General features: G+C 41.0%; 1 protein-coding gene across 1 annotated transcript in view; it reads left to right on the top strand.

The window, feature by feature from the left end:
• Positions 1 to 26,484, top strand: part of LOC110504354 (low-density lipoprotein receptor-related protein 1B) — a 422,565-nt gene that overhangs the window by 130,562 nt on the left and 265,519 nt on the right. Inside the window, exon 3 of the mRNA XM_036965026.2 lies at positions 18,476 to 18,613. Within this exon, the coding sequence (XP_036820921.2) occupies positions 18,476 to 18,613 (138 nt within the window). The remainder of the gene's footprint in view (positions 1 to 18,475; positions 18,614 to 26,484) is intronic.

Consider the following 26,484-nt stretch of genomic DNA (forward strand, 5'->3'; position numbering starts at 1 on the left):
GATCTACAATTAAGACTATCCTACCAACGGGACATTAAAAACTGTATTATCTTATGTTTCTGGCTGGCTTCTCCATGTTTCGGTAGGACAGAGCAGCTGCGTCTGGCAAGATGAGGGTGTCTAGTGGTCAATAACTGCTGGTGTGCATGTCTAATATTAAAGAAGTCTCAAGGTATTGCTCGCCTGAGGTACAGTAGAATACCTCATGATAGTCTGTAGACCACACTATCTACCAAGAGAGTTCACATCTATTTTATTCATGACGGTCTATTTAACACCACAAACCGATGCTGGCACTAAGACCACACTAAAAGAGCTGTATAAGGCCATAAGCAAACAAGAAAATGCTCATCCAGAAGCGGCACTCCTCGTGGCCAGGGACTTTAATCCAGGCAAGTTTAAATCCTTTTTACCTAATTTCTGTACAACGAGAGGAAAAAAACTCTAGAACCAACCCTAGAACCATTTAACAGGCAGTGTCAATACAGGTGTAAGAGTGAATCCTAATACACTGGCTCTGACATTCGTCAGATGTGGCAGGGCTTGAAAACTATTATGGACCTCAAAGTGAAACACAGCCGCGAGCTGCCCAGTGACGCGAGCCTACCAGACGAGCTAAATGCTCAATTTGAGGCAAGCAACACTGAAGCATGCATGATAGCACCAGCTGTTCCAGACGACTGTGTGATCACGCTCTCCGTAGCCGATTTGAGCAAGACTTTTAAACAGGTCAACATTCACAAAGCTGAAGGGGCAGACGGATTACGAGGACGTGTACTCAAAGCATGCACGGACCAACTGTCATGTGTCTTCACTGACAATTTTGAACCTCTCCCTGGCCGAGTCTGTAATACCTACATGTTTCAAACAGACCACCATAGGCCCTGTGCCCAAGAAAGCGAAGGTAACCTGCCTAAATGATTACCGCCCCGTAGCATTCACGTCGGTAGCCATGAAGTGCTTTGAAAGGCTGGTCATGGCTCACATCAACACCATCATGCCAGAAACCCTAGACTCACTCCAATTTGAATACCGCCGCAACAGATCCAAGGATGACGCAATCTCAAACGCACTATACACTGCCCTTTCCCACCTGGACAAAAGGAACACCCTTGTGAAAATTAAGTTCATTGACTATAATTCAGCATTCAACACCATAGTTCCCACAAATCATCACTAAGCTAAGGACCGTGGGACTGAACACCTCCCTCTGCAACTGGATCCTGAAATTTCTGACATGCCACCACCAGGTGTTAAGGGTAGGCAACAACACATCTACCAAGCTGATCCTCAACACTGGAGCCCCTCAGGGGTGTGTGGTTAGTCCCCTTCTTTACTCCCTGTTCACCCACGAATGCGTGGGCAAACACTACTCCAGCACCATCATGAAGTTGGAGTGCTGCAGAAATGGTTGTCTTTCTGGAAGGTTCTCCCATCTCCACAGAGAATCTCTGGAGCTCTGTCAGAGTGTCCATTAGGTTCTTTGTCACCTCCCTGACCAAGGCCCTTCTCCCACGATTTCTCAGTTTAGCCAGGCGGCCAGCTCTAGGAAGAGTCTTGGTGGTTCCAAACTTCTTCCGTTTAAGAATGATGGAGGCCAGTGCCCTTCCACAGATCTTTGCCTCGACACAATCCTGTCTCGGAGCTCCACAGACAATTCCTTCAACCTCATGGCTTGGGTTGTGCTCTGACATGCACTGTCCACTTTGGGACCATATATAGACAAGTGTTTGCCTTTTCAAATCAAAAATCAATTGAATTTACCACAGGTGGACTCCGATCAAGTTGTAGAAACATCTCAAGGATGATAAATGGAAACAGGATGCACCTGAGCTCAATTTCGAGTCTCATAGCAAAGGTTCTGAATTCTTATGCAAATAAGGTATTTCTGCTTTTGAAAAATTCTACATTTGCAAAAAAATCTACAAACTTGTTTTTGCTTTATCATATGCTATTGTTGTTGATGCAATTGGGGTTAAAGTTGTAAGTTCAGCTTACTCCTACTCTTGGAGCAGTGTTCTCCTATATATTTTCGTGAGCTTGATGGCTTTTTTCCAAACTTGAATACACCCACTCCCATTGTTTCCCTAGCTCTGTTCGTCAAACAAATGAACTGGCAATTTTCAGACGGACCTTATAAATATTGCTCATGCCATTTATTCCCATCCAAAGTGCTACTCAGACATTCCTCCACTGTCAGAGACCCAACATGACATAATGTAGCTCAAACACTCTTCTAGCTTTAAATAACTCAGCAGGGTCTCAAAAAGATTGACAACAGTGATAGCGCTGTGAATTAGTAGTGAAGTGAGGAGCTGACTATTCCCTAAGGGACAGTGCACTCTCTTATTCATGTCTCATTGTTCAGACACACACCCCTACACAAACTAACATCTTAAGTTTGGGACCTTTATTTTACCTTGTAGGTTTGCAGAGAGAATATTACCATTCACATCATCAGCTTAGGGAGTTGCAGCGGAGAAAAGAGGTGGCTGATTAGGTGGCCATGGTAAGGCGACTTGGTTTAGAATTCATCCGGGACACTGGGCTTGTCATTCCTCCTCTCACTACAAGTGTCATGGGCAATTAATGACCACTCTGTGTCAGGACCTTGGTTTACCATCTCATCCACAGGATTGTACCCTTTGCAGGGTAGTGCCTAATCACTGCCCTGGCCTGGGGCATTGGTGTCTGCTTTCACCAGAGGGATTTTTTCCCCTCTACTGCCCCATCTAACACCTCTTCGAGCAGCAACACCACTGGTCTCCCTTCCAGGAATGGACCAGGACCAGCTGCTTAGTTCTCAGACAATAGCTAGCAGGATAGTTGGTGTGGCGTTATGCAGGAATGTCTTACGTTGGCATATGTCTGTCTCAAGTTGGGGCTCCTGAGTGGCGCAGCAGTCTAAGGCACTGTATCTCAGTGGTTGAGGCATCACTACAGACACCCTGGTTCAATTCCAGGCTGTATCACAACCGGCCGTGATTGGGAGTCCCATAGGGTGGTGCACAATTGACCCGGTGTCGTCCAGGTTTGGCCAGTGTAGGCCTTCATTGTGAATAAGAATTTGTTCTTAACTGACTTGCCTAGTTAAATAAAGGTTAAATAAAAAGTTAGGATTCAATTATTAGAATCTACAAGTCTAACTTGTGCAGTTGGATCTGGTGTTTTTTTTTAAAAGTCAGAGTTAAAATACACAATATGGGCCAAGGAGAAGCTAGCTATGTATGATACCTTGATAATCAATATGGCTGGACAAGGAATCCACTGGCACACATGCAATCACAAGGTATGAGCGTTACAAATCTAAAACAGAGCAGTTCAGTGAGCGTCCCTACTAATATATTCTCAATGATTGTTTTCCAAGAATGTATCATTTGGCATACCGGTGGTGGAGCTCTGATTAAAGCGATAATCATAATAAACATAGCCACTGAAAGACTTCATTACACGTTAAAAATACAAAATAGATCGCCCAGTCCCAGCGGATTTCTCTACATTTACTTCTCTGAAGAATGTACCATGGTGTTTAATTAAAAATACTATGTGGATAGCGCAGATTGAAGATTTATTTTGGCTGTGAGTGGACTGACACCAGATAATGACATTGCATTTATTCTAATTTAATGGAAAGGATGAAGAAAAAAAAGCTGATGAATTTCGGCAGTTTTGAATAGAGTGGACCTACTTAGCTCCTTGATCATAGGAAAACATTTGATATCCTGAGCTTTTTGTGCACAGTAGTCTCTCTCACTGCACCCTCTGTAACTAAGAAGGATGTTACTTTTTTTCTTCATGAAACACAAACAGGTTGGGTTATGACCCTTGATGGTTATTAAACTGAACAAAAAATGTAAACACAAAAAATATAGTGTTGGTCACATGTTTCATAAGGTGAAATAAAAGATCCTAGAAATGCTTATTTCTCTCAAATGTTGTGCACAAATGTGTTTACATACCTGTTAGTGAGCATTTCTCCTTTACCAAGAGAATATCATATCAAGAAAATTATTAAACAACATGATCATTACACAGGTGCACAGGTGCACAGGGACAATAAAAGGCCACTCTAAAATGTACAGTTTAGTCATACAACACAATGCCAAAGATGTTTTGAGGGCGCATGTAATTGGCATGATAACTGCAGGAATGTCCACCAGAGCTGTTGCCAGATCATTTAATGTTAATTTCTCTACCATAAGCCGCCTCCAACATCAGTTTAGAGAATTTGGCAGTCCAACCGGCCTCACAACGGTAGACCACGTGTAAGCGTGCCAGCCCAGGACCTTCACATCCGGTTTCTTCACTTGCGGGATCCTCTGAGACCAGCCACCAAGAGAGCTGATGAAACTGTGGGATTGCACAACCGAAGAATTTCTGCACAAACAGTCAGAAACCATCTCAGGGAAGCTCACCTGCGTGCTCATCATCCTCACCAGGGTCTTGACCTGACTGCAGTTTGGCGTCATAACCGACTTCAATGGACAAATGCTCACCTTCAATGGCCACTGGCACGCCTGAGAAGTGTGCTCTTCACGGATAAATCCCGGTTTCAACTGCACCTGGTAGATGGCAGACAGTGTGTACGGCATTGTATGAGCGAGCGGTTTTCTGATGTCAATGTTGTGAACAGAGTGCCCCATGGTGGAGGTGGGGTTATGGTATGGGCAGGCCTAATCTACGGACAACGAATACAATTGCATTTTATTGATGGCAATTTGAACGTACACAGATGTCGTGACGAGATCCTGAGGCCCATTGTCTTGCCAGTCATCTGGCGCCATCACCTCATGTTTCATTATGATAATACACAGCCCCATGTTGCAAGGATCTGTACACAACTCCTGGAAGCTGAAAATGTCCCATTTCTTCCATGGCCTGCATACTCTCCAGACATGTCACCCATTGAGCATGTTTGTGATGCTCTAGATCAATGTGTATGACAGCGTGTTCCAGTTCCCACCAATATTCAGCAACTTCGCACAGCCATTGAAGAGGAGTGGGACAACATTCCACAGGCCACAAGCAACAGCCTGATCAACTTCATGCGAAGTAGATGTCTTGCACTGCATGAGGCAAATGGTGGTCACACCAGATACGGACTGTTTTCTGAATCCATGCCCCTACATTTTTTTTTAAAGGTATCTGTGACCAATAGCTGCATATCTGTATTCCCAGTCATGTGAAATCCATAGATTAGGCCAAATGTATTTATTTCAGTTGACTGATTTCATTGTATGAACTGTAACTCAGTAAAATCTTTAAAATTGCATGCTGCATTTATATTTTTGTTCAGTGTACTTCATACCTGGGTGATCCCTCATTTCCTGTGGTCATACACACACACACACACACACTCACACTCACACACACACACACTCACACACACACACGTGTGCACACACACACATTGGAGAGGTTTAAAAAATTTTTTATGCAAAGCTGCCATTTAGACAAAGGGTGGCTACTTTGAAGAATCTCAAATATAAAATATTGTTTGATTTGTTTAACACATTTTTGGATACACAATGATTCCATATGTGTTATTTCATAGGTTTGATATCTTCACTATTATTCTACAATGTAGAAAATAGTCAAAATAAATAAATACCCTTGAACGAGTAGGTGTGTCCAAACTTTTGACTGGTGCTGCATATTCAGACCCTGAGACTCGAAATTGAGCTCAGGTGCATCCTGGTTCAATTGATCATCCTTAAGATGTTTCTACAACTTGATTGGAGTCCACCTGTGGTAAATTCAATTGATTGGACATGATTTGGAAAGGCACACACCTGTCTATATAAGGTCCCACATTTGACAGGGCATGTCAGAGAAAAATTCAAGCCGTGAGGTTGAAGCACTTGTCCGTAGAGCTCACAGGCAGGATTGTGTTGAGGCACAGATCTGGGGAAGGGCACCAAAATAATTTCTGCATCATTGAAGGTCCCCAAGAACACAGTGGCCTCCATCATTCTTAAATGGAATGGAATGGAAGTTTAGAACCTTCAAGGCTCCTCCTAGAGCTGTCTGCCTGGCCAATCTAAGCAATCGGGGAGAAGGGCATTGGTCAGGGAGGTGACCAAGAACCCAATAGTCACTCTGACAGAGCTCTAGAGTTCCTCTGTGGAGATGGGAGAACCTTCCAGACGGATAACCATCTCTGCAGCACTTCACCTATGAGGCCTTTATGGTAGAGTGGCCAGACGGAAGCCACTCCTCAGTAAAAGGCACATGCCATCCCGCTTGGTGTTTGCCAAAAGTCACCTAAAGGACTCTCAGACAATGAGAAACAATATTTTCCGGTCTGATGAAACCAGGATTGAACTCTTTGGCCTGAATGCCAAGCTTAACATCTGAAAGGAACCTGGCGCCATCCTTACGGTGAAGCATGGTGATGGCAGCATTATGCTGTGGGGATGTTTTTCAGTGGCAGGGACTGGGAGACTTAGTCAGGATCAAGGGAAAGATGAACGGAGCAAAGTACAGAGATTCTTGATGAAAACCTGCTTCAGAGCGCTCAGGACCTCAGACTGTGGCGAAGGTTCACCTTCCAGCATGACAACAAACCTAAGCACACCACCAAGACAATGCAGGAGAACATAAGTATTCACCAATGGCGGTCAGTGCTGTTTAAGATGGGAGAGGATTTTTTTTTTTTCATTAGCATGGCATTTTTTTCTATTGAAGCATATTGGATGACTCATTAATTTTCCATTCACAGCGATGCAGTAGGTTTAGGCTACTATATGATAGTCTAATTTTCCCTATACCCATCATGAGGTTGCTACAACCTAGCCTATGAATGAGAGTTTACAACGTAGGAGCACACAGGTCGAGAGACAAATTTGAGGCGACAGACAGACAGTGGACAGACAGTGACTTTCAATACTGCCTTGCACACTTTCGACTGCATCTAGCTGATATAGGGGGTAATCATCGTTGCAAACAAGAGTTTCTATTGGACATTTGCTTACTTTTAATTCATGTTTTTCAACAGAATCTGCAGAATTTATACACCCCTGAACACTTTCATAGCAGCCACGTTGTATTCCTTCTATGCACTCTCCTGCTCTCACCTTGTACCTTCGCTTGTGGACTTCAATGCACAACACATCAGCTGTATGTGACTAGTCAAAAAAAACATAACAAGCCAAACCGCTACACACAGCCTACACCGTTGTCCCAATATTAGCTAAAGTAACGTCATAGTTCTATTAGCTATGCTGACTAACGCATTAGTAAACCTGCTACAATCATGCAGTAACATTAATGTACAGTCAGTTAGCAGTTACACCAGTGGGCCCCCGTGGCAATAAATTAATAAAACAAAAAGCTTACCTTGACTTGGAAGAGTTTCAGTGTTGTGTTTGATAGTCATAGCCAGCTAGCTAACAATGCATCCCTCTGTTTGAGCAGGGTGTTTCAGTAGGGTATTAAACTAGCTAGCTAATTTGCTAGATAAATAAGTGAAACTGAAAAAAAGGACACTATATTTCTCTCTTACTTCTCCTTCGTTTTGTAAGTAATTAATTTGTTCAAAACTGTTAAATTATTGTCTTTCTCTCTCTTTGAGTAAGCTACTCACCACATTTTATACACTGCAGTGCTAGCTAGCTTTCTGTAGTTTATGCTTTCAGTACTAGATTAATTCTCTGATCCTTTGATTGGGTGGACAACATGTCAGTTCATGCTGCAAGAGCTCTGATAGCCTGAGGATGTCCTCCGGAAGTTGTCGTAATTACTGTGTAAGTCTATGTAAGGGGGCGAGAACCATGAGCCTCCTAGGTTTTGTATTGAAGTCAATGTACCCAGAGGAGGATGGAAGCTAGCTGTCCTCCAACTACAACATGGTGCTACCCTACAAAATGCTGTTGAGTCTACTGTAGACCTTTTTTGACAAATAGTGTGTTTTAATCAATTGTTTGGTGACTTGATTATATTCACTATAGGTTTGTCTAAAAATGATAACTTGTTTAATGTTTTACAGTTTTAAAACGTATTATGGCTTAGATCCCGCTAATGGGATCGATATGACAACAACCAGTGAAAGTGCAGGGCACCAAATTCAAAATAACAGAAATCTCATGACTAAAATTCCTCAAACATACAAGTATTTTACACCATTTTAAAGATAAACTTGTTGTTAATCCCACCACCGTGTCTGATTTCAAAAAGGCTTTTTACGACGAAAGCACACCAAACGATTATGTTAGGTCTGTACCGAGTCACAGAAAAACACAGCCATTTTTCCAGCCAAAGAGAGGAGTCACAAAAAGCAGAAATAGAGATAAAATTCATCACTATCCTTTGATGATCTTCATTAGATGATACTCATAGGACTTCCTGTTACACAATACATGTATGTTTTGTTAGATAAAGTTCATATTAATATCCAAAAATCTCAGTTTACATTGGCACGTTACGTTCAGTAATGTTTTGCTTCCAAAACATCCGGTGATTTTGCAGAGCCACATCAATTTACAGAAATACTCATCATAAATGTTGATGAAAATACAAGTGTTATGCATGTAACTTTAGATAAACATCTCCTTAATGCAACCGCTGTGTCAGATTTCCAAAAAGTTTTACCAAAAAGCACACCATGCAATAATCTGTGTACGGCGCTCAGACAACAAAACAAGCCATACAGATATCCGCCATGTTGTGGAGTCAACAGAAGTCAGAAATAGCATTATAAATATTCACTTACCTTTGATGATCATCAGAATGCACTCCCAGAAATCCCAGTTCCACAATAAATGTTTGATTTGTTCAATAAAGTCCATAATTTATGTCCAAATACCTCCTTTTTGTTCGCGCCTTGAGTTCACAAATCCAAATTCACGACGAGCAGACCAGACAAAAAGTCAAAAAATTCCATTACAGTTCGTAGAAACTTGTCAAACGAAGTATAGAATCAATCTTTAGGATGTTTTTAACATAACTCTTCAATAATGTTTCAACCGGAGAATTCCTTTGTCTTTAGAAATGCGATGGAACGCAGCTACCTCTCACGGGAGCGCGCCTGAATGAGCTCATGGCACTCTGCCAGACACTTGACTCAATCAGCTCTCATTCCCCGCTCCTTCACAGTAGAAGCCTCAAACAAGGTTCTGAAGACTGTTGACATCTAGTGGAAGCCTTAGGAAGTGCAATATGATCCCATAGACACTGTATATTTGATAGGCAATGACTTGATTTCCCACTTCCTGGTTGGATTTTTCTCTCAGGTTTTTGCCTGACATATGAGTTATGTTATACTCACAGACATCATTCAAGCAATTTTAGAAACTTCAGAATGTTTTCCATCCAAATCTACTAATGATATGCATATATTAGCTTCTGGGCCTGAGTAGCAGGCAGTTTACTCTGAGCACCTTATTCATCCAAGCTACTCAATACTGCCCCCAGCAATAAGAAGTTACATTTTTATGAAATTCACTGAAGAGGATGATGCTCCCCTTCCTCCTCTGAAGAGCCTCCACTGGTATTCACACCCCTCAGTCAATGCATGTTAGAATCACCTTTTGCAGAGATTACAGCAACACTGAGTACCACTCTTCATATTTTCAAGCATGTTGGTGGCTGCATTATGTTAGGGAAATCTGGTTCAGTCTGCTTTCCTACAGACACTGGGAGACAATTGTACCTTTAAGCAGGACAATAACCTAAACCACCAAGATGACATTGAATGTTCCTGAGGGGCCTAGTTACAGTTTTGTAAATGGCTGTCTACTAATGATCAACAACCAACTTGACAGAGCGTGAAGAATTTTAAAATTAATGTTGTGTAAATATTGTACAATCCAGGTGTGCAAAGCTCTTAGAGATGTACCCAGAAAAACTTACCGTGTTGTGTCGGATTTGCCCCAAACATAACGCTTTGTATTTAGGAGATAAAGTTAATTTCTTTGCCACATTTTTTTGCAGTTTTACTTTAGTGTCTTATTGTAAACAGGATGCACATTTTGGAATAGTTTTGTTATGTACAAGCTTACTTATTTTCTCTCTGTGATTGAGGTTAGTATTGTGGAGTAACTGTAATGTTGTAGATCCGTTCTCAGTTTTCTCTTATCACAGCCATTAAACTCTGTAACTGTTTTAAAGTCATTATTAGCCTAATGGTGAAATCCCTGCACAGTTTTGTTCCTCTCCAGCAACTGAGTTAGGAAGGGTGCTTGTATCGTTGTAGTGACTGGGTGTATTGACCCATGAGATGACTGTAGATTTTTGCTAAAAACAGAAATAATTCTAAACAACAAACTAACTGGCTTTATTTACAAATTAGTAACAATGTCTCACCCCATGTTCAAGAATGGCCTTTTTCTCGTTCATTTTACGTTATTTGAAACTAAATCATCTCCAAAATATTTTATTATTATTCATTTAGAATTATATAAAAGCCTGTTGGATATTCTCCCAGATATATTATTAACCCTGTTATTAGCAGGACAATATATATTGGTCCTGCCTCCCGAGTGGAGCACAATGGGACTGCCTTGCAGTTCTCCAGCTGTATCAACTGAAAGCGCATGAGGTTCAAGGCACGAGGGCAGGGGCCATGGGATGGGCCGCAGAGCCGTGCACAGGTGACCGACCTAGCCCATGGGGAAGGGAGGAGAAGGAAAGGGGTGGGGTGGACCCCCACCCCGCCACACTGGCAACACTTTAAGGGGCATTGCACTAATAATGGCGCTAACTAGGGAAATATTCCCGCTGTGTCACGAGACACTAGGAGTGGTGGGTGGAATCAGGCGCAGAGAGCAGGGTTCAGTAGAGTGTCAATTTATTCTCCGGTGCAAAAACGGTCACGCCAACACACAGGGCGCATACAATTAACCAGCCCAAAACACAGGACCAAAATAGTCCGGAGAATACATGCACGAAAAACATCCATACAACAGAATAACAAAAACAATCCCACACAAAATAAGGGCGGGACAACCTACTATATATAAGGACGCTAATTAAACTAAAATACACACAGGTGAAACTAATAAGACAAAACCAACAGACAAACGAAAACAGGATCGGTAGTGGCTAGTAGGACGGTGACGACGACCGCCGAGCACCGCCCGAACAGGCGGGGGGCCAACTTCGGCAGAAGTCGTGACACGCTGCTCTGTTCTTAGTGCCAGTCTGCAGGTTCAAACTAAAACAATGCAACTAATAACAGCATATTTATGCTTTTATTATATGATAAAAATACTCTTTCAAAATGCCCATGTTTATTTAGTTATGGATCAATAACAAAGTACTATGGGAATACATTTGACTGAATTACAGAAATATCCTCCAATCCTCTATATGTAGTTTGTGGCGGAGAGTCACGTCATATTTTTCGATAGACTGTAGGCCTACCATAGGTGACATGAGACTCACTAGTCTTGAGTAATGTCCTGTTAAAAGTGGTGTAGGTGTTATTTATTTAAAGAGCATATTGAAGTTAGAAGCAATAGAATTTGAAGTAAAAGGCTGCAACTATTTTATCACCGTTTCACCCTGCTCTGAGAAAAGCATGGGGACTGGTTTTGATAAATCAATTAGATTTTTATTTTCACTGAATCTCTGTTTGGGTTAGACTAGAAATCAAAAATTAGGTTGTTGAAATATTAGGCTGTTAGTGTAACCTTTATTTAACTAGGCAACACAGTTAAGAACGAATTCTTATTTACAAGGACACCCTACTCCTTCCTCCCCGTCGGTGAATTGAACCGTGGTTTTTTGTTTTCCTTGGAATCGAAACACCATAATATTAATCAAATGAATCCCAAACTCTGAAAGTAATTGGAAAGGTCGATACAAATGATTGGTGACATTGTGGTTACAATAAAGAATGTAAACAGAATGTAAAAAAGATGCTGTGTTTTTATTTACAGTGGGTGATGGACAGCTGGTGGCATTTTGAACACTTGAAGCCCGATTAGCAGGACAATAGACTCTTTATAGCCCAGCTACTGTAGGTGTGAACATCCCCCTACCTACAATGTATTCCATGCTCTGAAGTGTTATATTTCTAACTCAAAACAGCAGTACAGTATTTATTCATCAACATCTTTATGCTTTCATTAATAAAATAATGATAAAAATACTCTTTCAAAATGCTGATAATTATTTAATTATGGATCCATAATGAATTACTATGGGAATAAATATCACTGAATTACAGAAATATTGGAACAAAGTTGTCTAATGAAGGTAAACAAATTGTTGCTTACTGGAAAATACTCTTTGAAACACAAGGTCACGTTGTAGAGCGCCATTATGGCTATTAGCAGGGCTATATTTTGGCCTTCATGGGCATCACGTAATTGGTCCAGTGTTTCTCTCCCTCTTAAAACAGAACTAAATGTTTTGGTCTTTGCAAATATTATTTTGTCCTTTATCCAAATTACAATCTCTCTCTTTCGTTTTTTTGAAAACGAAATAACCTCAAATATCGTTGTATTTTATCAAGTTTATGACACAGTCATATAGCGGCACCTACATAAAGCTGAGTGACTCACTCATTCATGGCTTTGGATCAAAATAAATAAGTACCAACATTCTTTCTGATTGTCTTTAACTGTCTTTTGTTAATCACCCTGTCGTCTCAGATTTTCAATATGCTTTACAGCCAAAGCTAGACAAGCATTTGTGTAAGTTTATCGATAGCCTAGCATAGCATTTTGTCCAGCTAGCAGCAGGTAACTTGGTCACAGAAATCAGAAAAGCAATCAAATTAAATCGTTTACCTTTGACCTCTGAGGTTTTCACTCACAAGACTCCCAGTTAGATAGCAATGTTCCTTTTTTCAAAAAATATTATTTTTGTAGGAGAAATAGCTCCGTTTGTTCTTCACATTTGGCTGAGAAATCGCCCGGAAATTGTAGTCACGAAAACGGCGAAAAATATTCCAAATTAGCTCCATAATATCGACAGAAAAATGGCAAACGTTGTTTATAATCAATAATCAAGGTGTTTTTCAAATACAGTGCCTTGCGAAAGTATTCGGCCCCCTTGAACTTTAACGTCTTTAACTGTCTTTGCTCAGAACGACAGATTTTTTACTTGTCAGGTTGGGATTCGATCCAGCAACCTTTCGGTTACTGGCTCGAACCACTAGGCTAGGTGGTGTCATTGTTATAACAGTAACGTTATATTATGCTATTATATTATATTTATAATATGGCTTGTGTATTGAAAAAAATATGAATATAAATAAAAGATGTCCATATGCACAAAAAGCGTATTTCTCTCAAATGTTGTGCACACATTTGTTTACCTCCCTGTTAGTGAACATTTCTCCTTTGCCAAGATAATCCATCCACCTGACAGGTGTGGCATATCAAGATTCTGATTAAACAGCATGATCATTACACAAGTGCACCTTGTGCTGGGGACAATAGCGGGCTAATCTAAAATGTGCAGTTTTCTCATACAACCCAATGCCACAGATGTTTCAAGTTTTGAAGGAGCATGCAATTGGCATGCTGACTAAAGGAATATCCACCAAAGCTGTTGCCAGATAGAGAAATGAGCATTCAGTTATCATAAGCCACCTCCAACATTGTTTTAAAATATTTGGCAGTAGGTCCAACCGGCCTAACAACCGCCGACCACGTGCATGGCGTCGTGTGGGTGAGCAGCTTGCTTATGTCAATGTTGTGAACAGAGTTTTTTACGATATCTGTGACCAACAGATGCATATGTGTATTTCCAGTCATGTAAAATCCATAGATTAGGGCCTAATGCATTTATTTCAATTGACTGATTTCCTTGTATGAACTGTAACTCAGTAAAAAACAACAACAATTGAACTGTGCGCTTATATTTTTGTTAAGTATAGAATAATAATTAATCATTGTGATCTTCCAAGACATTAATTCAGCTTTAATCTAAACTTTACTGAACAAGCACCATTGTGAGAACTGGCAGAGTGCGTCCGTGTACTGAACAAACAATTGAAGCACACCTAGCCTACTCTTTTTCCTGTACAAAATTTGGTGATGCAGAAACGAGACCACAAAATCTGAGAATATTTGGCCAACAAAACATTTCTGGTTGGTCTCAAGGAATGTAAAACCGTTAAGAAAGGAGACTTTCAAAACAGTATTGAGATAAGTTGCAGCGAATTGCAGTGCAGCTTGCATGGTGCCGCAGAAATCTATGGCACGTTATTTAAGTGTGAACCACTGGTACCGTTAATGCTAGTTAGTGCTAGTTTGACCACCAGAGGGCATCTTTGAGAAGCATTTGGTAGCCTTCAATAATGGCTGTACTAGAGATTGCAGGCACGCGCGAGATCGGGGTTCAATTCCCCGACGGGGAGGAAGGAGTAGGATGTCCTTGTAAATAAGAATTTGTTCTTAACTGATTCCATATGTGTTATTTCATACTTGTGATGTCTTCACTTTTATTCTTCAATGTAGAAAATAGCAAAAATAAAGAAAAACCCTGGAATGAGTAGGTGTGTCCAAATCTTTGACTGGTACTTGCTTAATTAATTTGATTAATATTATGGCGTTTTTATTCCAAGGAAAATGAAAAACCCTCTGGGTTTCCGTTAGGATGGAATGGAAAATATGTCACTGTCCAACGTGATGGTCGGGAGTACAGTACTGGTCTATTTAGCTAAAGAATCCAGTGTCCTGCGGGAGAACGGGGTTCAATTCACCAACTGGGAGGAATGAGTAGGGTGTCCTTGTAAATAAGTATTTTTCCTTAACTGACTTGCCTAGTTAAATAAAGGCTACACTAACAGCATAACATTTCAACACTCTAATTTTCAAATTCTAGTCTAACTAATACCCAAACGGAGATTCAGTGAAAATAAAAATCTCATTGATTTATCAAAACCAGTCCCCATGCTTGTCTCAGAGCAGAATGAAACGGTGCTAAAATAGTTGTAGGCTTTTGCTTCAAATCCTACTGCTTCTAACTTCAATATGCTCTTTAAATAAATAACACCTACACCACTTTTAACAGGACATTACTCAACACTAGTGAAACTCATGTCACCTACGGTAGGCCTACAGTATATCAAAAAACATGACGTGACTCTCCGCCAATAATTACATATAGAGGATTCTAAATTAAAAATGCATTTTGCACTGTGGGAGCCCCCATCCACAAAGTATCAAAATACAGAGAGGTGTTGGGGTAAAGGTATATTGTCCTACAAACAGCCCATAATGGGCTATTATTATACTGTACATGGGGTCCAGGTCAGGATAACCAAAACATTCCTTTATTAAATGCGGAAGACACATTTAAGTTGTGAGCTGACTAGGTATCCCCCTTTACCTATACGATTTTAGGATGGTAGCTGAATAGTAAAAAAAACATCTCATCGGCCAAAACTCAACAGCGTGTCCCTAGGCAGAATGTTCTTTGATTGAAACAAAATACAGGAAGGCTATATAGTTTGTGAACCATCTACTCTAATTTTCTCACAAAACAGTAATTCAAGAAGATCTACTGTAAATGCATATTCCCATGAAACTAATTGAGTTCAAATTATTGGCTGCAGCTTGGACATTTCACTGGTAATGCTCAAAGAATTGTCATTCACAATTGAATAATAATGCCATGGCCTATTTTGAACGACTACTAAAAATCGAAACAATTCTTGAGACAATATGTGTGGGGATAAGCAGACATTGCAATTGGAGGATGCATTCTATGCATATTCTATAATGATATTCACTAGTCTACATACTGTATGTCGATACAAACGTTGAGAAATAATGACATCATTCCTCTTCGGCACCTACAAAATGTGCACTACACCATGAGCGGTAGGGAGATTTGTGTGTGTGTGTTGGGGTAAAATAAATAAATAATGTAGGCTACACTGTCCCACTAATGTCCCGCAAAATCATCCTGTTGTCCAGCATTTTGGTATTTTAAATGTGGCCACCCTACCTGCATTTTGCCAGTTGTGTGGTATAAAACAAATATTCTGCTCATGTCTTCTATCATGTAAATTACATCGAATTGCATGACATTTTTTATGTGGAAATCCTAAAAACATGTCTGCTCAACTGTATTCTACTATCCCTCCCCCCCAGCACCCCCAACTCTAAACATCTTCCCCCTTGTCTTGACCTGATTCATTTATTAATCAATTATTGTGAGACTGGAGATGTGCCACTCTGATCTACAGTAATTGGAGAGACTTAAATATCACAACTTGGTAAACAAAGACATCAGTTACAGGAGCTACAGTTCCCTGCATTTGGCATCTATCTACCCACTGAAGACATGCCATACCTAATTATCTAAACTTTATAGTCCCTGGCTGTTTGATGTGTTGAAATATAAGTTTTGTTAACTTTTCCACGGACCCTCCAGCACCATAATGAGCAGAATGTGGTTGGTAGTTTTGCGCTGGGCTAAGTAGAGTGATTGTCATCCTCTCTCAACTGTAGAGAGACCATCTGTGTGTTCCTGTATGGTGGATCAGAATCAATGAATATTCATGCCTTTCTCTCATTGCATTAGATCAGTGCACACGCAGCAAGAGAATTGGGACATGTTGTCAGAGACCTAAACATTATTTTGTTAACTACCGTAAATAGATTCTCTGGATGCAGTAACAATATAATGTGTTTGTAAATTATTTGGATGCATTAAGAAAACGGCTCTGTGGATGAGCAGCGAGCATCGATTTTCTCTGTATGGTATTTACTTTGAAAAGCAGTTTTCAAGTGAATATACTGGAAGTGGCCACACCCTTTTCTCTTCAAATGTTGTGATTTTTGCTGCACCTCTTTTTCTCATGTTGGTTGAAGCGTTAGGTGACTCCTCTCCTAGTATAATAATACTAGGGCAAAGAGTGCAACCTATTGTGTGCAATGTTGGCTTCATTCTGAAACTAATAGGATTTATCATTCAGGTCTCAGAGGAACAATGTGAAAAGAGCCCAGTTGATTTGGCTGCCATTTTGCTCATGTATGAAAGGGTCACTTATATTTGACTTTGCCTAAATCTTGCATATCCTTAGGGCTGGGGTGAGGTGTCTAAGAAATAAGAGACTTAAAAAGATCTCATATGCATTACATGTAATAATGCAGGCCTGAGAGTAGAGACCATGGCATGGTTACAGGGAATCATTATGGTTTCACTTCTATTGCGCCAACAAATGTATTCTTTAAATCTCTTGGGAATGACAGACCATTTTGTAATGGCCACCTTAATTGTGGCATCATCCTGCCTTATGAAGTATAAATGAAAGCTGTTAAGAAGTAATGGCTCAGCGAGGATGGTTCAAGTGCTCTTGGTTGGATATGAGTTCGTATAGAGCAACATGGAGGAACTCTGGGGATCGGTAAGAGATCCTGTCTCGTGTAACAATAAATCTCCTTGTTAAGTGGCTAGTGTTGACGTAATGGTAATTGATACCAATGCAGTTAAGGTGCAATGTGACACATTTACAATGCTGGCTGCTTGGGTCAGATGTATTTTATGTACTCTGGTGGGCTGCTGCCACGCAGATGAGGGTCACCTATATGCCTCATGAATCCTTAAACAGCTGTTTCCTCTCTGCTCTGTGTGTGTGAGAGCTCGCACGCCCGTGGTTACACACTGTTATAGGTTTCCGTGTGTGGTTCAGGAGCGTGGCTTTCCCATTGTAGCTCACTGAACATCTGTTGTGTATAAAGAACAATGCCGTCAAGTGTAAACAGAATTTGCATATGCCTTCTATATATTTTACTCTGATGTGCTTCTGTGAATGGTAATCATGTTTTCTGTAGAGGAACAGCGCGGTGGGAAAAGATTATAGAGTATGAAAATAAAATGTCTCCAAACAATGATCATAAAAATAAATGCTTTTAGGAGTAATTAGGTATAGTGATTAGTGTTGTGTAATTTATTGTTGATTGTCTGCTCATAGCTCAAGGTTTCAACTGTGCATTCTGAGGGTTTATTATCAAATGCACAATATGGCAATTCAGTTAATCACCTTTGGGTGTTCCTTAGAATCTAACACCTAGAATTAGGTAATGAACATTAGAGCTGGGAATTGCCAGCGACATCACGATGCAAGACGTACCATGATTGTCACGATTTTATATGTATTGCGATTTGACACTGTAATTTTATTGTGATTTGATGTTGCAAACATATTGCTCACTATGCCTGCTGCGGAGAGAAAGGAGAGAGCATCAGAAAATGAGTTTTAATCAGTCATGGAAATAAGTGCTGAAAACATGTTGGCTCACTTTTTATAGCTAGGAGAACAAGCTCACTACTTATAGCTAGGATAACAAGCTATAGGATGAAAAATACCAGAGTTTTTGTGCAGGTAGCGGCGACTAGCTCTAGCTAATGCTATCTACAGTGAAAAAAGAAGAGTAAAATATCCCAAAATTTGATTGCGATATGTAACTGTACAGGATAGCATTTTTCCCCCATTACTAATGAACATAGACAATTATGACATATCATACCATACAGGGCTTGCTAACAGTGACTGTCTTCTCTGTTCCAGGTGCGGGGGACGTGGTGGTGAGATGTCCCCTGAATCACATACAGTGCATAGGGACGAGGAAGTGCATTCACTTCAACAAGCTCTGCAACGGAGCCATAGACTGTGAGGATGGCTTCGATGAAGGAGTTCACTGTAGAGGTAAGAGCTGGTTGTATCTCATTCACGTCCATGAACATTGAATGGACCACATCAACAACACTGGTATTAGTGAAGCATGTGGTATAGTTATTTTTAGACAGCAGTATGTCTTTCAGCAATAATAAACTCTTATCTTATTACTATAATAGTGCATTAGACCAGTTTCCCTTTCTAGTGTGGTATGGTTTAATTTTGGTAGTGCAGCTGCTCTTTTATAATTTGCCCTCTCTAGTCAAACACTGTGAGCGTGCCAAGGTTACTTCCTATCACCCAGGTATTTTGTCAGTAACAGAGCTGGTGATTGGCTGGACCAGCAGATCACTAGCACCAAGTGTTGTGTTGTACACAGGTTGTTGTTGCTCACAACATTCTAAAACCGCAACACCAAGCTGCTATAGACACCTGGCTTACTGGGATACTGACAAAGCCCACCCACCGGGCAGTGCTGATTAAGTACGCGTTAGCTGCAGTCAGCTTGGCCGGTACGGACAATACTGTGACCTTTTTTGACCTGGAAGACATACAAGTCACACTGTGTGTCGATTCAAGGTAATGATCTTGGCTTTTGATTCGAGGAAATGCTGAAAACAGTCAAAACGCATCCCATTCACTGGGATGCCACTGGACATTTCATTGGCTGTTCTGTTCAATACAATGTTCTGCTCAGTCTGATGCACTGGCTTGGTGTGTTGGCGGAGAGTAAGACAAAGGAAAGGAATTGCATTAATATTGATCTCAAAGTGGTTGACATTGCAATAGAGCAACTGCGTAAGTGTATTTGTTTTCTTAAACGCTCTTAAAATATATGATTTTGAATGACTATTACCTCCCAAAGTGATTTCATACAGTATTTGTTGAGTGTGCAGTTTAACTGCTGTAATGTATATAGCCTATAGACAGCTAGAGGGCTGTCATTGGCCTGTGAGATCTAAACTCCATGCAGGCCTTAATGCAATAGTGCATTCTAGCCACGTCCTGTCAACCAGCATTTACCTAATCCATTCACTAAGAAGTTGTTTGAAGCCCTGTTAAGATTTTTTACGAACAAAAAAATCTATCAATAATTGTAACAGTTGTACTGGCTCTTGTTTTAACTGTCATACTCCTCCTCAAGTTACTCATAGCTGGCACCCTGCAGGGATTGACTGTGGAAGTATATCTGATTTGTGGCCCTTTTAGTGATTCCATGGGATGGAATATTACAAACGCATCTCATTTGGCTGGAGTGGGAGTGGCAGTGACCTGTTGGGCTCAGCTCAGGTTGGGACACATATGTTCTACTTCACCATTATGCACATAGAGAGCACTGAGAGCAGAGCAGGCTCGATAGGAGGTAGAACAAACGGAGGAGGAATTGAGGTCACTAAGAGAAGTTAGAGAGAGAACCAGCTGGGTCTATGACAACTTTTCCTGCTACCACCTCCTCCCTTTCTTCTCTTATGAATATACATGGCTAAATCCCAGGAGGGCATAATACCAAGGTACCCATATGGAAAAGCACTAAACCCTTCTCTCTCACCTTCAGAAAACGTGTTTATTTTTAATCACATACTCCACTCGGGGCAGTGCACGCTGGAACTCCTTCTCACAGGACTGCATGCCATGATGAACTTTTTCCACTGAGCCACCTGGCTCTGTTTGCTTAGTACGGTCTGTAAAGTAGCTTGAGGTAACTAACCTCCCTGAAGTCTACAGGTGCAGTGGCGGGAACATAGAACAAACTGGCAACTGTACTCATATACTGCACATACAGTATACACATACTGTAACCACAATATCACCACAGCATACTTCACACACTTACAGTGGTTGCTCAACTAAAAGTTTTGAGATTATGCTGCGGGATTTAGAGATAATTTGTGGGCTATTACGGGCTTTTAGCAGGAAAAAAGACTCTTGCCAACACCTCTCTGTATTTTAATACTTTGTGCAAGGCACAAAGTGGGGCCTCCCGAGTGGCGCAGCGGTCTAAGACACTGCATCACAGTGCAAGCTAAATTCCTACAGATGCTGGCTCGATACCAGTGCCGGCTGCGACTGGGAGACCCATGAGGCGACAGTGGGCTTTTGGTTTCTCTCCCTCTAAAAACAGAAATAAATCATTCTAAGTAACAAATTGGCTTTATTTACAAATTAGTAAGAATGTCTCACCCCATGTTCAAGAATGGCCTTTTTCTCACTCACTTTAGGTAATTCGGAGAAAAAAATTGTCTCCAAAATATTGTTATTTTATTATTATTATACAAGCCATAGAAAAATGGTTCCAATTTCAGTTTAATCCACCAGAAAAGACAAAGCAAAGAATACAACAAATATTGTAAATAAACTCAAATATACTAATTGATAATAAAAAAACATTGTTGTCTGTGCTAGATTTTCCGTTACTCCTGAAAGCCCTAATCTTCTCACTTAAATGAATAGAGATCCTGGTCATGGTGCTACAGTATGTTGTTATATGCTGTATACTTATGGCCTATTGTAAGCTGAAAGTCACACCTTTCCAGTACTCCTCATCCCGTCCCAAACCCCAGCCTTAACACAGTTACCATTCAAAAACAAGCTGTTTATCTAAAAACAAATGACATTGCGAGCAAAGAGAACAGAGGAAATGAACATCGTTTTTATCAAGCCAGCTACTTTCTATGTTGCTACCCGTTTCATGGTGTCATGACGTGGCCCTTTCTGGGTGTAGATTGTGCCCTCCCCCTCTCTCTCTCCTAACCCAGGTTTTATTACCTCAGGTCATAAATACCAGGTAGAAACTGCCATGCAGTATTGAGGGAGAGAGTCTCAGAACAAAGAGCTTCTCTCGCCAAAACTCCTAATCCACAAAATGGGTGAACTGAACAATATTTATATTTTTGAGAATGTGGGAATGGTCCGTAGGTAATTAAAGAACATTCCTGTCAGTTGTTTTATTCTGTGAAATCAGGGAAGGACAGGAGAACTATATAACTGTACCTCTGTGTGTGTAAACTTCACAGTGATCAGATGTACATCTAGTTGTATAAAATTAATGAGTAAAGATTAAACTATTTGTGAAACTATGTAATGTGATATTGGCCTTCTAAAAGAGATACTTGTTAAGATGTAAAGTTTTAACTAGTCAGTGGCCACCAAGATTGAACTCTTTGGCCTGAATGCCAAGTGTCACATCTGGAGGAAACCTTGCACCATCCTTACGGTGAAGCACGGTGGTGGCAGCATCATGCTGTGGGGATGTTTTTCAGCGTCAGGGACAGGAAGACTAGTCAGGATCGAGGGAAAGATTAATGGAGCAAAGTACAGAGAGATCCTTGATGAAAACCTGCTCCAGAGCACTCAGGACCTCAGACTGGAGCGAAGGTTCACCTTGCAATAGGACAACGACCCTAAGCACACAGCTAAGACCATGCAGGAGTGGCTTCAGGACAAGTCTCTGAATATCCTTGAGTGGCCCAGCCAGAGCCCGGACTTGAACCCATTCGAACATCTCCGGAGAGACCTTAAAATAACAAAGGGAAACCCAGCAATGAGCTGCCCAGTGAGGCGAGCCTACCAGACAAACTAAATGCCTTCTATGCTCACGTTGAGGCAAGCAATGCTGAACCATGCATGAGAGCACCAGCTGTTCTGGATGACTGTGTGATCACGCTCTCTGTAGCCGATGAGAGTAAGACCTTTAAACAGGTTCAAATTCACAAGGCCGGAGGACCATATTGATTACCAAGACGCGTACTCAGAGCATGCGTTGACCATCAAGCAAGTGTTTTCTATCACATTTTCAACCTCCCTGACCCAGTCTGTAATACCCACATGTTTCAAGCAGACCACCATAGTCTCTGTCCCAGGAACACAAAGGTAACCTGTCCAAATAACTTTCGCCGCTTAACACTCACATCTGTAGCCATGAAATGCTTTGAAAAGCTGGTCATGGCTCACATCAACACCATCATGCCAGACACCCTGTACTCCAATTCCCGTACCACACCAACAGATCCACAAATGAGGCAATGTCTATTGCACTCCACACTGCCCTTTCCCACCTGGACAAAATAAACACCTACGTGAGAGTGCTGTTCATTGACTACAACAATTACTAAGTTAAAGACCCTGGGATTTAACACCTCCCCCTCAAATGGATACAGGACTTTCTGATGGGCTGATCCCAGGTGGTGAGGATAAGCAACAACACCTCCGCCACGCTGACCCTCAACATGGGGGCCCCTCAGGGGTGAGTGCTTAGCCCCCTCCTGTACTCCCCATGACTGCGTGGCCACACACTACTCTAACACCATCATTAAGTTAATGACACAAAGGTACTAGGTCTGATCCTCAACAATGATGAGAGAGCCTACAGGGAGGAGGTCAGACCTGGCAACCTCTCCCTCAATGTCACTAAATGTATTTGTAAAGCCCCTTTTACATCAACAGATGTCACAAACTTCTTATACAGAAACCCAGCCTAAAACCCCAAACAGCAAGCAACGCAGATGTAGAAGCTTGGTATGGCAACTGCTCGACATCCGACCGCAAGATGCTACAGAGGGTAGTGTGTACGCCCAGTACATCACTGGGGCTGTGCTCCCTGTCATCCAGGACTTTTGGTGTCAGAGGAAGGCCCTAAACATCAAAGACTCCAGCCACCCAAGTCACAGTCTGCTCTCTCTGCTACCGCACTGCAAGCGGTACCGTAGAACCAAATCTGGGACCAAATGGCTCCTGAACAGCTTCTACCCCAAAGCCATAAGACTACTGAACAGTTAATTAAATGGCTATGCAGACTTGGTGCTACAGACTGTTCAACCTCTACCTACATGTACTGGTACTCCTTGTATATAGCCTCGATATAGTTATTTTATTGTGTTACTTAAAAAAAAAAAATTATTGTTAATTTCCTTACAGAATTGTTTGGAAAGGGCTCGTAAATAAGCATTTCACGGGAAAGTCTACACTTGTTTTGTTCGGCGCATGTGACATATACAATTCTATTTGACAGCCTTCCAGCTGATGGGGTTTAAGGCTGGGTTTCTGTATAAGCAATTTGTGACATCTGCTGATGTACAAAGAGCGTTATAAATACATTTGATTTGTTTTCATGGCAACTCAAGTCGCGCTGCATTTTTTTCTGCCTCATGCACCAATTAATGTTGTTACTCCTAGGACCAGAGAAAGTGAAATATTCCTCGATTTTAAACAAGTCACAAGCCACTAATAATAACAACGCGAGCCTATCGGAACACTTTGCTATACTCATTCATTGCAGTGGCAGTGCTGTATGTGGCATGAGTGGAAGTAGAGAGAACGTGCATTTTATGGATTATACAAGTGTTGAACAAAGTGTTTACAGTGCTGAATAACAAATTAAACATGAACTTACTCATAAAAAAAGCAGCTCTTTGCTGTATTCGTGGAGTCTCTCTCAAGTCAAGGTTTTAAAAGTTTTGAAATCGAACTGTATCTACTTTGCTGTGCGTTCGAGGTTTCTTTATACAGTCTATGGCTCGAGGAAACTATGCAGACATTATTGGTTCTGAAGAAATGTAAATAATTGTGATGTTAAGGTACAGTAAGCTTGTAGTACTGTACAAAGCAAATGAGAGAGGCATACCATACAGACTGATGAGAGCTCTAATAATTATCACTGAACCTGAACAGATTTCATTGGACGTCCAATGTTCTCCTGAACCAGTCACATTTATGGAAACATCCTGAATGGTATCTTGTTACAGAAATACAACTGCAATAATAAGACTCCAGATGCCTTAAAACATTACAGTGATGAGGTGTAGCTGCCTGATGCCTTAAACACTGCACTGTTTTGACAGCGCATCTCTGTTTGATCCACAGAATATGGACCTCTCTCTGGAGTGTGGGGGTAAACTGTGCTTTTATCCTAAAAGAAACACTACGCTGCTGATTTCTCATGCCAAACTGCCATCTGTCAAAATCTGTCTGTCTGTCTGCACTGCTCAGCCTTGTTAGATAAATGTTGAAATGTTCAGTCACTTTCTAATACATTTCATAACATTCCCCTATCCTGAAGTTTTAGTCTTTAGTCTTATAGGGTTTGGGCAGTATCCAGATGTTCATATCGTCATACCGTTCTTCTCTCATCCCAGGATATACAGTATTACCGTCTTAGTACACAAAGGGGTGCCAAAGAAACACACACAAGCCCATTGGGCATCTAGTAACAGAATGCTAACAAAGTTATGACAAGTAATAGCGAACTAGCTAAATTTGCATAGACAGGCAAGCCAGCTCAAAAAGTTAGGTAGGAGCTACCTAATGTCATTTTTGGTGAGTTGGGACATTTACAAGCGAATGTGAATGAGAGACATTGTGCAAATGAACAAAGTTTTGACGCATACTTGTCTAAAGGAAGAACCGTACGGGCTCTGAAGCAGCATGTGTACACGATCTGTCTGTGTGGAGTCTGGAGTTGAAAGGGCAACACGCCTGAATGCTCTGCTCCGAGAAGAGAGGGGAGGAGCAGACAGGCTGAGAACGGAGAGAATAAAAAATGCATGGAAATCAAGTGGTGGCAGCTGTACAGATAAATAATCCAAAAGGTGTTTGACTTCTCGAACATGTCAGAAAGCGACCACTGCAGTAGATGATGACCGTCACCTTATTAATTGCAAAATAAAACACATTAGAAATATCTTGCTGCATTTTGTAAACGCAGGTCTAAAATGCTTCTTGTAATTTCTGATTGGCATCAGACTCATTTTGTGCTTCAGTTGCACTTGGATGAGAATTCACAAACAGGCATTCTATCAGCAGACAGCGCTCTGACTGATGTGTAGCTACTTTTCTCCAGTACTTTTCTCGGTGTAGCCAGCCTACCTTTCTCCAGTAAAATGAAATATTAACTTTAAACAAAACATTAGGAAATGTAGTTGGCTTTCTTTCTATGATTAACATTAGAAATATAAAAATATGTTTATGCAAACATTCATTGCAAACTCGTTTACTCATGGCGTTGCACTTCTGTTGTCATCTGATGGAAATTAAGATATTTTCTGCCAAATGTGTTGCAATCATGTATTTTCTGTGAAGGAAAACTATAGTTGCACATCCCTGATCATTCTATTGAAGCAAAAAAAACACAGTTGACTTTCAATATAAAACGTGACCACTGTCAATACATAGCTGGACTCACCTGCTCCCGCTTTCTTCCAATGTGCTTTTTACAAACGAACACGTGACTGGCTCAACTGTTATGGGGAACTACTGTAAGGTTCATAATGTAAAATAATGTGACAGGTGAAATTAAGGACACAATCTGCGTATTGCAAAACGTTACTGTAGGTATTGACCATCCCATGGTTATTTCCAAATACCCCGATTTACAATATATACGGTATACTGCCCAAGCCTAGTCTTATACAGAATGCCTAAATTATGAGAGCCACTCTCACTAAGGAGACTCTTCACAACACGGCAAACTGCATATATTGTGTTTCAGTTCACCTCTTCTATAGGTATAAAACTCCTTTCATCATCTTGTGTAGACACCAAATAAGTGGGCCTAGAGGCTGTAAGTGATACAAATAACATACCTTTTTCTCTCCCTCCATTATTTTATAGAAACGATACATTTATTAATAGATAAATCCCCCCGTTACAGTGTAATGAAAAACCATGTCACACAAGTCTTCTCCCCTCCCTCTCTCTGCCTTTCAACAGCATTTCAATTATCTCACTTGATTAACTTTTCATTACTAACAATTCAAACAAACAAACAAACAGTGTCCTCCGGGGTGAGGGTGGCTGTGAAAAGAGACAACGTCCCCGTTACTCAAATGACTAGCCATGAATACAGTACAACTAATTTCCTCCCTCCTTCCTTTGCAACTTAAAAAATAGAATATTGCCAACGAACC

Source organism: Oncorhynchus mykiss, chromosome 3, assembly GCF_057628025.1.
Source record: "Oncorhynchus mykiss isolate SJ-2025 chromosome 3, ASM5762802v1, whole genome shotgun sequence".
NCBI lineage: Eukaryota > Metazoa > Chordata > Actinopteri > Salmoniformes > Salmonidae > Oncorhynchus > Oncorhynchus mykiss.